The sequence below is a fragment of the Salmo salar genome, chromosome 10, assembly GCF_965601325.2.
Source record: "Salmo salar chromosome 10, fSalSal1, whole genome shotgun sequence".
Classification (NCBI taxonomy): Eukaryota; Metazoa; Chordata; class Actinopteri; order Salmoniformes; family Salmonidae; genus Salmo; species Salmo salar.
The window spans coordinates 126,834,543-126,849,378 of NC_138300.1; the positions used below are offsets into that span (position 1 = coordinate 126,834,543).

At 41.8% G+C, this 14,836-nt stretch overlaps 1 protein-coding gene across 1 annotated transcript in view; it reads right to left on the bottom strand.

Moving 5' to 3' along the window:
- Positions 1-8,190, bottom strand: part of LOC106561862 (transient receptor potential cation channel subfamily M member 1) — a 116,193-nt gene extending 108,003 nt beyond the window's left edge. Inside the window, exon 1 of the mRNA XM_082956655.1 lies at positions 8,104-8,190. Within this exon, the coding sequence (XP_082812781.1) occupies positions 8,104-8,190 (87 nt within the window). The remainder of the gene's footprint in view (positions 1-8,103) is intronic.
- Between the last annotated feature and the right edge of the window lie 6,646 nt (positions 8,191-14,836).

A 14,836-nucleotide genomic window follows, 5' to 3' on the forward strand; every position in this document is an offset into this window, starting at 1 on the left:
TACCTTCTCCTCCCTCCTTAATCCTCCTCCCCCTCCCCCCCCCCTCCTCCCTCTCTGCGGATGACTTCGTTAACCATTTTGAAAAGAAGGTTGACGACATCCGATCCTCGTTTGCTAAGTCAAACGACACTGCTGGTCCTGCTCACACTGCCCTACCCTGTGCTTTGACCTCTTTCTCCCCTCTCTCTCCAGATGAACTCTCGCATCTTGTGACGGCCGGCCGCCCAACAACCTGCCCACTTGACCCTATCCCCTCCTCTCTTCTCCAGACCATTTCCGGAGACCTTCTCCCCTACCTCACCTCGCTCATCAACGCATCCTTGACCGCTGGCTACGTCCCTTCCGTCTTCAAGAGAGCGAGAGTTGCACCCCTTCTGAAAAAACCTACACTCGATCCCTCCGATGTCAACAACTACAGGCCAGTATCCCTTCTTTCCTTTCTCTCCAAAACTCTTGAACGCGCCGTGCTTGGCCAGCTCTCTTGCTATCTCTCTCAGAATGACCTTCTTGATCCTAATCAGTCAGGTTTCAAGACTGGGCATTCAACTGAGACTGCTCTTCTCTGTGTCACGGAGGCTCTCCGCACTGCTAAAGCTAACTCTCTCTCCTCTGCTCTCATCCTTCTAGACCTATCTGCTGCCTTTGATACCGTGAACCATCGGATCCTCCTCTCCACCCTCTCCGAGCTGGGCATCTCCGGCACCGCGCACGCTTGGATTGCGTCCTACCTGACAGGTCGCTCCTACCAGGTGGCGTGGCGAGAATCTGTCTCCGCACCACGTGCTCTCACCACTGGTGTCCCCCAGGGCTCTGTTCTTGGCCCACTCCTATTCTCGCTATACACCAAGTCACTTGGCTCTGTCATATCCTCACATGGTCTCTCATATCATTGCTATGCAGATGACACACAATTAATCTTCTCCTTTCCCCCTTCTGACAACCAGGTGGCGAATCGCATCTCTGCATGTCTGGCAGACATATCAGTGTGGATGACGGATCACCACCTCAAGCTGAACCTCGGCAAGACGGAGCTGCTCTTCCTCCCGGGGAAGGACTGCCCGTTCCATGATCTCGCCATCACGGTTGACAACTCCCTTGTGTCCTCCTCCCAGAGTGCTAAGAGCCTTGGCGTGACCCTGGACAACACCCTGTCGTTCTCCACCAACATCAAGGCGGTGACCCGATCCTGTAGGTTCATGCTCTACAACATTCGCAGAGTACGACCCTGCCTCACACAGGAAGCGGCGCAGGTCCTAATCCAGGCACTTGTCATCTCCCGTCTGGATTACTGCAACTCGCTGTTGGCTGGGCTCCCTGCCTGTGCCATTAAACCCCTACAACTCATCCAGAACGCCGCAGCCCGTCTGGTGTTCAACCTTCCCAAGTTCTCTCACGTCACCCCGCTCCTCCGCTCTCTCCACTGGCTTCCAGTCGAAGCTCGCATCCGCTACAAGACCATGGTGCTTGCCTACGGAGCTGTGAGGGGAACGGCACCTCCGTACCTTCAGGCTCTGATCAGGCCCTACACCCAAACAAGGGCACTCCGTTCATCCACCTCTGGCCTGCTCGCCTCCCTACCTCTGAGGAAGCACAGTTCCCGCTCAGCCCAGTCAAAACTGTTCGCTGCTCTGGCACCCCAATGGTGGAACAAGCTCCCTCACGACGCCAGGACAGCGGAGTCAATCACCACCTTCCGGAGACACCTGAAACCCCACCTCTTCAAGGAATACCTGGGATAGGATAAAGTAATCCTTCTAACCCCCCCCCTTAAAAGATTTAGATGCACTATTGTAAAGTGGTTGTTCCACTGGATATTATAGGTGAATGCACCAATTTGTAAGTCGCTCTGGATAAGAGCGTCTGCTAAATGACTAAAATGTAAAATGTAAAACCTTTTTGAAATCGTAAAACGTGGTTAGATTAAGGAGATGTTTATCTTTCAAAGGGTGTAAGATAGTTGCATGTTTGAAAAATTAGAATTTTGACATTTATTTGGTTTCAAATTTGCCGCTCTTGAAATGCACCTGCTGTTGATAGGGTGCACCACGGGTGGCACGCTAGCGTCCCACATAGCCCCAAGAAGTTAAACAGCGGTTGACATGCTTCGAAGTACGGTAATGGAATATTTAGAATTTTTTGGTCACGAAATGCGCCATGCTCGTAACCCTGATTTACCATTTCGGATAGTGACCTGAACGCACGAACAAAACGCCGCTGTTTGGATATAACGATGGATTATTTGGGACCAAACCAACATTTGTTATTGAAGTAGAAGTCCTGGGAGTGCATTCTGACGAAGAACAGCAAAGGTAATAACATTTTTGTTATAGTAAATCTGATTTTGGTGAAGGCTAAACTTGCTGGGTGTCTAAATAGCTAGCCCGTGATGGCTGGGCTATGTACTTAGAATATTGCAAAATGTGCTTTCACCAAAAAGCTATTTTAAAATCGGACATATCGAGTGCATAGAGGAGTTCTGTATCTATAATTCTTAAAATAATTGTCATGCTTTTTGTGAACGTTTATCGTGAGTAATTTAGTAAATTGTTAGTAAATTCCCCGGAAGTTTGCGGGGGGGGTATGCTAGTTCTGAACGTCACACGCTAATGTAAAAAGCTGGTTTATGATATAAATATGAACTTGATTGAACAAAACATGCATGTATTGTATAACATAATGTCCTAGGAGTGTCATCTGATGAAGATCATCAAAGGTTAGTGCTGCATTTAGCTGTGGTTTGGGTTTATGTGACATTATATGCTAGCTTGAAAAATGGGTGTCTGATTATTTCTGGCTGGGTACTCTGCTGACAAAATCTAATGTTTTACTTTCGTTGTAAAGCCTTTTTGAAATCGGACAGTGTGGTTAGATTAACGAGAGTCCTGTCTTTAAAATGGTGTGAAATAGTCAAATGTTTGAGAAATTGAAGTAATAGCATTTCTAAGGTATTTGAATATCGCGCTACGGGATTCCACTGGCTGTTGAGTAGGTGGGACGATTTCGTCCCACATACCCTAGAGAGGTTAATGATTTATTAATTGGCAAGATTAGCAAATTCAGGCATGACATGCAAGCAACAAATGCTGACACCACATTCAAGTATACCTGACCAAATTATGAAAGACAAGCATTGTAATTTTTAGTTCCATGAAGTGAGTGTGGAAGAGATGAAAAAATAATTGTTGTCTTTCAACAATGACAAGCCTCCAGGGTCTGACAATCTGGATGGAAAATTACTGGAGGATGATAGCAGACGATATTGCCCCTCCTATTTGACATTTCTTCAATTTAAGCCAAAAGTTATTCCCCTACCTAAGGATAGTAAATGCCTCATTACTGGCTCAAACAGCCGACCAAGGAGAGCTGTGTTTTCTTTGTTTAGCTAGGCCAGGGTGTGATAGGAGAGTGGGCATTCTATGTTTTTGTTTCTATGTTTTGGCCGGGTATGGTTTCCAATCAGAGGCAGCTGTCTATCGTTGTCTCTGATTGGAAGCCATACTTAGGCAGCCTGTTTTTCCTTGTGTTTTCGTGGGATCTTGTATTTGTGCAGCTGTGTTTATGCAGCCCCAGTTTGTTTCAGTTTCACCTGTTTTCTTGTTTGGTTCGGGTTCACTAAATAAATATGTGGAACTACCGGCACGCTGCGCCGTGGATAATTTATGACAGGGAATTCGAAGACAGCACTCGTGACACCCTTTATAAACTTTTGGAATAAATGGTGTTTGACCAGATACAATGTTATTTTACAGTAAACAAATTGACAACAGACTTTCAGCACGCTTATAGGGGAGGACATTCAACAAGCACAGCACTTACAGAAATGACTGATGATTGGTTGAGATAAATTGATGATACAAATATTGAGGGGGCTGTTTTGTTAGACTTAAGTGATACTTTTGACATTATCAATTAGTCTGTAACTGGAAAAATGTGTTATGGCTTTACACCCCCTTCTATATTGTGGATAAAGAGTTACCTGTCTAACAGAACACAGAGGGTGTTCTTTATAGGAAGCCTCTTCAACAAAATCCAGGTAGAATCAGGAATTCCCCATGGCAGCTGTCTTGGCCCCTTTTTAAAATCTTTACAAATGACATGCCACTGGCTTTGAGTAAAGCCATTGTGTCTATGTACGCAGATGACTAGACACTTTACACATCAGCTACCACAGTGACTGAAATGACTGCAACACTTAACAAAGAGCTGCAGTTAGTTTCAGAGTGGGTGGTAAGGAATATGTTCGTTCTAAATATTTCAAAAACTAAAGGCATTGTATTTGGGACAAATCCAAACCCTAAACCTCAACTAAATATTGTAATGAATGATGTGGTAATTGAGCAAGTTGAGAAGTCTAAACAACTTGGAGTTACCCTGGATTGTACCTGTCATGGTCAAAACATATTGATACAACAGTAGCTAGGATGGGGAGAAGTCTGTTCATAAAAGCGCTGCTCTGCATTCTAAACAGCGCTATCAACAAGGCAGGTCCTACATGCCCTAGTTTTGTCGCACCTGGACTACTGTTCAGTCATGTGGTCAGAGGGACTTAGGAAAATAGCAATTGGCTCAGAACAGGGCAGCACGGCTGGCTCTTGGATGTACACAGAGAGCTAATTTAATCACTTGCATGTCTATCTCTCCTGGCTCAAACTGGAGGAGAGATTGACTTCATCACTGCTTGTATTTGTGAGAGGTATTGACATGTTGAATGCAACGAGCTGTCTGTTTGAACTACTGGCACATAGCTCGGACACCCATGCATATCCCAATAGACGTGCCCCCCTAGACGCCCCATCACAGTCCCCAAGTCCAGAACAGCAGCAGCTATTTGGCATCCATAATAAATACAATACAAATAAGATATCCTGTTGCCTAGTCACGTTATCCTTACCTATATGTACAAATCTACCTAAAGTTTTACCTGGTACTCCCTGTACATAGACATGTTATTACCTGGAGGAATGTTATTATCTGGCACTTCCTGTAAATAGCCATGTTATTACATGGTACTTCCTGTACATACCCATGTTATTACATGGTACTTCCTGTATATAGCTATAGTTTTACCTGGTACTCCCTGTACATAGCCATGTTATTACCTGGAGGAATGTTATTATCTGGCACTTCCTGTAAATAGCCATGTTATTACCTGGTACTCCCTTTATATAGCCATGTTATTACCTTGTACTTCCTGCATATAGTCATTTTATTACATTGTACTTCCTGCACACAGCCATGTTATTTTAACTTGGTATTGCTATTCACTGTGTATTTATTCCTCTTGTCACTTTCTATTTACTTTAATTTTTTTTATCTTGAACTCTGCATTGTTGGAAAGGGACCCATAAGTAAGCATTTCACTGTTAGTCTACACCTTTAGTTTACAAAGCATGTGACAAATACATTTTAACTTGAACTCATGAAGGAGATGCTGAGCACAGCCAATCACTAACACTACAGGCAGAATCATTTTTTTATTTATTTTTTTACATTTTTTTGTCATTTAGCAGACGCTCTTATCCAGAGCGACTTACAGTAGTGAATGCATACATTTCATTTCATGGATTTTTTTTGTTATTATTATTTGTTTTGTACTGGCTTCCCGTGGGAATTGAACCCACAACCCTGGCGTTGCACACACCATGCTGGCGTTGCAAACACCATGCTCTACCAATTGAGCCACAGGGAATCACCTGTTGAACATCAGCCAGTCACTAACACTACAGGCAGAATCACCTGATGAACATCAGCCAATCACTAACACTACAGGCAGAATCACCTGATGAACATCAGCCAATCACTAACACTACGGGCAGAATCACCTGTTGTACATGGAGCAGTGATAGCTCCCTGCATGACAAGAGACCATTGGTTAGCCAGCTAGTCAGTTAGCCAGTCAGTTAGTCAGTCAGTCAGCTAGTCAGTTAGACTGTCAGTTAGACAGTCAGCCAGCTTGACAGTCAGTCAGTCAGTTAGACAGTCAGTTAGTCAGTCAGACAGTTAGTCAGTCAGACAGTTAGTCAGTTAGACAGTCAGACAGTCAGTCAGTTAGACAGTCAGTTAGTCAGTCGGACAGTTAGTCAGTTAGACAGTCAGTTAGTCAGTCGGACAGTTAGTCAGTTAGACAGTCAGACAGTTAGTCAGTTAGACAGTTAGTCAGTCAGTTAGTCAGTCAGTTAGACAGTTAGTCAGTTAGTCAGCCAGTTTGACAGTCAGTCAGTTAGACAGTTAGTCAGTTCGACAGTCAGACAGTCAGTCAGTCAGTCAGTTAGACAGTCAGACAGTTAGTTAGTCAGTTAGTCAGTCAGTTAGTCAGCCAGCTTGACAGTCAGTCAGTCAGTTAGTCAGTCAGTTAGTCAGTCAGTTAGTCAGTTAGTCAGTTCGACAGTCAGACAGTTAGTCAGTCAGTCAGTTAGACAGTCAGACAGTTAGTCAGTTAGTCAGTTAGACAGTCAGACAGTCAGACAGTTAGTCAGTTAGTCAGTTTGACAGTCAGTCAGACAGTCAGTTAGTCAGTTAGACAGTCAGACAGTTAGTCAGTTAGTCAGTCGGACAGTTAGTCAGTCAGACAGTCAGTCAGTTAGTCAGTCGGACAGTTAGTCAGTTAGTCAGTCGGACAGTTAGTCAGTTAGTTAGTCGGACAGTAAGTCAGTTAGACAGTTAGTCAGTTAGTCAGTTCGACAGTCATACAGTTAGTCAGTTAGTCAGTCGGACAGTTAGTCAGTTAGTCAGTCGGACAGTTAGTCAGTTAGACAGTCAGTCAGTTAGTCAGTTAGACAGTCAGACAGTTAGTCAGTTAGTCAGTCGGACAGTTAGTCAGTCAGACAGTCAGTCAGTTAGTCAGTCGGACAGTTAGTCAGTTAGTCAGTCGGACAGTTAGTCAGTTAGTTAGTCGGACAGTAAGTCAGTTAGACAGTTAGTTAGTTAGTCAGTTCGACAGTCATACAGTTAGTCAGTTAGTCAGTCGGACAGTTAGTCAGTTAGTCAGTCGGACAGTTAGTCAGTTAGACAGTCAGTCAGTTAGTCAGTTCGACAGTCATACAGTTAGACAGTTAGTCAGTCAGTTAGTCAGCCAGCTTGACAGTCAGTCAGTCAGTTAGTCAGTCAGTTAGTCAGTCGGACAGTTAGTCAGTTAGACAGTTAGTCAGTTAGTCCGTTCGACAGTCATACAGTTAGACAGTTAGTCAGTCAGTCAGTTAGTCAGTTCGACAGTCATACAGTTAGACAGTTAGTCAGTCAATTAGTCAGTCGGACATTTAGTCAGTTAGACAGTCAGTCAGTTAGTCAGTCATACAGTTAGTCAGTTAGACAGTCAGTCAGTTAGTCAGTTAGACAGTCATACAGTTAGTCAGTTAGACAGTCAGACAGTTAGTCAGTTCGACAGTCATACAGTTAGACAGTTAGTCAGTCAGTCAGTTAGACAGTCAGACAGTTAGTCAGTTAGTCAGTCGGACAGTTAGTCAGTTAGACAGTCAGACAGTTAGTCAGTTAGTCAGTTCGACAGTCATACAGTCAGTCAGACAGTCAGTCAGTTAGACAGTCAGACAGTCAGTCAGTTAGACAGTTAGTCAGTTAGACAGTCAGACAGTTAGTCAGTTAGTCAGTCAGACAGTTAGTCAGTTAGACAGTCAGACAGTCAGTCAGTTAGACAGTCAGACAGTCAGTCAGTTAGTCATTTCGACAGTCATACAGTTAGTCAGTCAGTTAGTCAGTCAGTTAGTCAGCCAGCTTGACAGTCAGTCAGTCAGTTAGTCAGTCGGACAATTAGTCAGTCAGACAGTTAGTCAGTTAGACAGTTAGTCAGTTAGTCAGTTCGACAGTCATACAGTTAGACAGTTAGTCAGTCAGTCAGTTAGACAGTCAGACAGTTAGTCAGTTAGTCAGTCAGACAGTTAGTCAGTTAGACAGTCAGACAGTTAGTCAGTTAGTCAGTCAGACAGTCAGTCAGTCAGTTAGTCAGTTAGACAGTCAGACAGTCAGTCAGTCAGTTAGACAGTCAGACAGTTAGTCAGTCAGTTAGACAGTCAGACAGTTAGTCAGTTAGACAGTCAGACAGTCAGACAGTCAGTCATTTAGACAGTCAGATAGTTAGTCTCCTCTTACCTTATTGGAGGCACTGGATGCAGAGCGTTTGATGGAAACTCGTTGAAATGAGCCGCTGGCCCACTTCCCTCCGGCTCCCTTCTCCATTGTCGTGTCAGTTCTCCATGTGTCTGGTGGCACCTCACAGATGGGCCCTTTCTGGTAGCACCTCACAGATGGGCCCTTTCTGGTAGCACCTCACAGATGGACCCTTTCTGGTGGCACCTCACAGATGGGCCCTTTCTGGTAGCACCTCACAGATGGACCCTTTCTGGTAGCACCTCACAGATGGGCCCTTTCTGGTAGCACCTCACAGATGGACCCTTTCTGGTGGCACCTCACAGATGGGCCCTTTCTGGTGGCACCTTACAGAAACATAATCTCTGGTTCTAATTCACAGCAACGTAGCTCGGTATCGTGTAGTGTCTCAGCACAGCATGCCTTGTCAATAGAGACGTCCTCTGTCTGCTGTTTAAAAGTCAGCAGTAGCAGTAGCAACAGCGAATATTCAGCAGATCTATGGCAGAGCAGAGTCACCGGGAGTCAGAGCAGAGAGAATTAAAGTGTCCAGAACAGAGCATCCTATCCCTCCTTTCCTCAGCCCTCTCTGCCGCTCCAGTAGCAACTGACAAGATACAGAGACACAGGATAGAAATCACTAGATGACATGTGGCTGGGATGCAGCTTTGGACCTCTCCTCTCCTCTGCAGCATGGCGCTCTAATCGGGCTTAATGCCACAGCTGTTGGAGCTTCAGTCTAATGGATGGAGATTTAGCAAATGGTTATTGAAGGTAAATCTACTTTGGCACAATGCTGCACACCAGACACCCCCCCCCCTTTACACCACTGCCCCAAAAAAGGCTTATAAAGAGAGAGGGCATGGAAGCTAGGGAGCTAAGAGACTAGGGTTAGCAGTGTCAGAAAGAGCTGGGACAGCCCTAAGTGTCCTGCCTGCTGAAATTCAGCATCACTACGTCAAGGGAAATATAGTATTCTTTCTAACAAAGATATCTAAATATATTTCAGGATGTTGTGTATCTCTTGACACAATACCTTCTGACACTATAATACCTTCTGACACTATTTACCCATTATACAATGTATTCTGACACTATTTACCTTCTGACACTCTGGGCGGCAGGTAGCCTAGTGGTTAGAGTTTTGGGATAGTAACTGAAAGGTTGCTAAATCGAATGCCTGAGCTGACAAGTTAAAAATATGTCGTTCTGCCCCTGAACAAGGCAGTTAACCCACTGTTCCTAGGCTGTCAATGTAAATATGAATTTTTCTTAACCGGCTTGCCGAGAAAAATAAAAAACAATATCTTCTGATACTATTCACTCATTGTAAATGCTTTGACACTATTTACCCATTCTACAATACCTTCAGACACTATTTACCCATTCTACAATACCTTCAGACACTATTTACCCATTCTACAATACCTTCTGACACTATTTACCCATTCTACAATACCTTCAGACACTATTTACCCATTCTACAATACCTTCTGACACTATTTACCCATTCTACAATACCTTCTGACACTATTTACCCATTCTAAATACCTTCAGACACTATTTACCCATTCTAAATACCTTCAGACACTATTTACCCATTCTACAATACCTTCTGACACTATTTACCCATTCTACAATACCTTCAGACACTATTTACCCATTCTACAATACCTTTTGACACTATTTACCCATTCTACAATACCTTCAGACACTATTTACCCATTCTACAATACCTTCAGACACTATTTACCCATTCTACAATACCTTCAGACACTATTTACCCATTCTACAATACCTTCTGACACTATTTACCCATTCTACAATACCTTCAGACACTATTTACCCATTCTAAATACCTTCAGACACTATTTACCCATTCTACAATACCTTCAGACACTATTTACCCATTCTACAATACCTTCTGACACTATTTACCCATTCTACAATACCTTCAGACACTATTTAACCATTCTACAATACCTTCAGACACTATTTACCCATTCTACAATACCTTCTGACACTATTTACCCATTCTACAATACCTTCAGACACTATTTACCCATTCTACAATACCTTCAGACACTATTTACCCATTCTAAATACCTTCAGACACTATTTACCCATTCTACAATACCTTCTGACACTATTTACCCATTCTACAATACCTTCTGACGCAATTTACCCTCTGACATTGTTTACACATTCTACAATATCTCCAGACACAATTTACCTTGTGAATCTATTTACATGTTCTACAATATCTTCGGACACCATTCTGACACCACCTCCATCAGGCAGTTTGGAAAGCAAAGGCTAGCTTTTTCAAACAGAAATTTGCATCCTGCAGCACAAACTCTGTAAAGTCCATGGAGAAGAAGAGCACCTCCTCCCCACTGACCACTGCACTGAAACACTGTCACCGATAAATCCACAATAATTGAGAATTTCAATAAGCATTTTTCTACGGCTGGCCATGCTTTCCACCTGGCTACCCCTATCCTGCTCAACAGCCCTGCACCCCCCACAACAACTTGCCCAAGCCTACCCTTTGACACTATTTTTCCATTCTACAATACCTTCGGACACTATTTACCCATTCTACAATACCTTCGGACACTATTTACCCATTCTACAATACCTTCAGACACTATTTACCCATTCTACAATACCTTCGGACACTATTTACCCATTCTACAACACCTTCTGACACTATTTACCTTCAGACACTATTTACCTTCAGACACTATTTACCCATTCTACAATACCTTCAGACACTATTTACCCATTCTACAATACCTTCGGACACTATTTACCCATTCTACAATACCTTCAGACACTATTTACCCATTCTACAATACCTTCTGACACTATTTACCCATTCTACAATACCTTCGGACACTATTTACCCATTCTACAATACCTTCAGACACTATTTACCCATTCTACAATACCTTCTGACACTATTTACCCATTCTACAATACCTTCGGACACTATTTACCCATTCTACAATACCTTCAGACACTATTTACCCATTCTACAATACCTTCGGACACTATTTACCCATTCTACAATACCTTCGGACACTATTTACCCATTCTACAATACCTTCAGACACTATTTACCCATTCTACAATACCTTCAGACACTATTTACCCATTCTACAATACCTTCAGACACTATTTACCCATTCTACAATACCTTCAGACACTATTTACCCATTCTAAATACCTTCAGACACTATTTACCCATTCTACAATACCTTCTGACACTATTTACCCATTCTACAATACCTTCTGACGCAATTTACCCATTCTACAATACCTTCTGACACTATTTACCCATTCTACAATACCTTCTGACACTATTTACCCATTCTACAATACCTTCTGACGCAATTTACCCATTCTACAATACCTTCTGACACTATTTACCCATTCTACAATACCTTCTGACACTATTTACCCATTCTACAATACCTTCAGACACTATTTACCCATTCTACAATACCTTCAGACACTATTTACCCATTCTACAATACCTTCAGACACTATTTACCCATTCTACAATACCTTCTGACACTATTTACCCATTCTACAATACCTTCGGACACTATTTACCCATTCTACAATACCTTCGGACACTATTTACCCATTCTACAATACCTTCAGACACTATTTACCCATTCTACAATACCTTCTGACACTATTTACCCATTCTACAATACCTTCGGACACTATTTACCCATTCTACAATACCTTCAGACACTATTTACCCATTCTACAATACCTTCTGACACTATTTACCCATTCTACAATACCTTCGGACACTATTTACCCATTCTACAATACCTTCAGACACTATTTACCCATTCTACAATACCTTCGGACACTATTTACCCATTCTACAATACCTTCGGACACTATTTACCCATTCTACAATACCTTCAGACACTATTTACCCATTCTACAATACCTTCAGACACTATTTACCCATTCTACAATACCTTCAGACACTATTTACCCATTCTACAATACCTTCAGACACTATTTACCCATTCTAAATACCTTCAGACACTATTTACCCATTCTACAATACCTTCTGACACTATTTACCCATTCTACAATACCTTCTGACGCAATTTACCCATTCTACAATACCTTCTGACACTATTTACCCATTCTACAATACCTTCTGACACTATTTACCCATTCTACAATACCTTCTGACGCAATTTACCCATTCTACAATACCTTCTGACACTATTTACCCATTCTACAATACCTTCAGACACTATTTACCCATTCTACAATACCTTCAGACACTATTTACCCATTCTACAATACCTTCAGACACTATTTACCCATTCTACAATACCTTCAGACACTATTTACCCATTCTAAATACCTTCAGACACTATTTACCCATTCTACAATACCTTCTGACACTATTTACCCATTCTACAATACCTTCTGACGCAATTTACCCATTCTACAATACCTTCAGACACTATTTACCTTCAGACACTATTTACCCATTCTACAATACCTTCGGACACTATTTACCCATTCTACAATACCTTCAGACACTATTTACCTTCAGACACTATTTACCCATTCTACAATACCTTCTGACACTATTTACCCATTCTACAATACCTTCTGACACTATTTACCCATTCTACAATACCTTCTGACACTATTTACCCATTCTACAATACCTTCTGACACTATTTACCCATTCTACAATACCTTCAGACACTATTTACCCATTCTACAATACCTTCAGACACTATTTACCCATTCTACAATACCTTCTGACACTATTTACCCATTCTACAATACCTTCTGACACTATTTACCCATTCTACAATACCTTCTGACACTATTTACCCATTCTACAATACCTTCTGACACTTTATACCTTCAGACACTATTTACCCATTCTACAATACCTTCAGACACTATTTACCCATTCTACAATACCTTCAGACACTATTTACCCATTCTACAATACCTTCTGACACTATTTACCCATTCTACAATACCTTCTGACACTATTTACCCATTCTACAATACCTTCTGACACTATTTACCCATTCTACAATACCTTCTGACACTATTTACCCATTCTACAATACCTTCAGACACTATTTACCCATTCTACAATACCTTCAGACACTATTTACCCATTCTACAATACCTTCAGACACTATTTACCCATTCTACAACACCTTCAGACACAATTTACCCATTCTACAATACCTTCTCACACTATATATCAATTCTACTATACCTTCTGACAAAATTTAACTTCTGACACTATTCACTTTCTTACACAACTTATCCGTATTACAATAACTTCTGAAACTATTTGTCATTTCTACAGTACAATACCCTCTGACACTATTCATCTTCTGACACTATTTACCTGTTCTACAATATATTTTGACCCTGTTTATCCATTCAACAATATCTTCTGACCCTTTTACCATATTCTATAATATCTTCTGACACTATTTACCCATTCTACAATATATTTTGACACTATTTATCCATTCAACAATATATTCTGATAGCATTAGCCTCTCTAGGCTAGGCGGGACGAATTCGTCCCACCTACGTAACAGCCACTGCTATCCTGTGGCGCGATTTTCAAAACCTTAAAAATCCTATTACTTCAATTTCTCAAACATATGACTATTTTACAGCCATTTAAAGACAAGACTCTCGTTAATCTAACCACACTGTCCGATTTCAAAAAGGCTTTACAACGAAAGCAAAACATTAGATTATGTCAGCAGAGTACCAAGCCAGAAATAATCAGACACCCATTTTTCAAGCCAGCATATAATGTCACCAAAACCCAGAAGACAGCTAAATGCAGCACTCACCTTTGATGATCTTCATCAGATGACAACCCTAGGACATTATGTTATACAATACATGCATGTTTTGTTCAATCAAGTTCATATTTATATCAAAAACCAGCTTTTTACATTAGCATGTGACGTTCAGAACTAGCATACCCCCCGCAAACTTCCGGGGAATTCGCTAACATTTTACTAAATTACTCACGATAAACGTTCACAAAAAGCATAACAATTATTTTAAGAATTATAGATACAGACCTCCTCTATGCACTCGATATGTCCGATTTTAAAATAGCTTTTTGGTGAAAGCACATTTTGCAATATTCTAAGTACATAGCCCAGGCATCACGGGCTTGCTATTTAGACACCCGGCAAGTTTAGCACTCACCATAATCATATTTACTATTATAAAAGTTTCATTACCTTTTTGTTGTCTTCGTCAGAATACACACCCAGGACTGATACTTCAATAACAAATGTTGGTTTGGTCCAAAATAATCCATCGTTATATCCGAATAGCGGCGTTTTGTTCGTGCGTTCCAGACACTATCCGAAATAGTAAAGAAGTGTCACGCGCATGGCGCAATTCGTGACAATAAAATTCTAAGTATTCCATTACCGTACTTCGAAGCATGTCAACCGCTGTTTAAAATCAATTTTTACGACATTTTTCTCGTAGAAAAGCGATAATATTCCGACAGGGAATCTCCTTTTCGGCAAACAGAGGAAAAAATCCCAAAGGCGGGGGCGGTCGGGGTCACGCGCATAAGCCAGTGTCCCTTGATCGGCCACTTGAGAAAGGCGATAATGTGTTTCAGCCTGGGGCTGGAATGACGACATTCTGTTTTTTCCCGGGCTCTGAG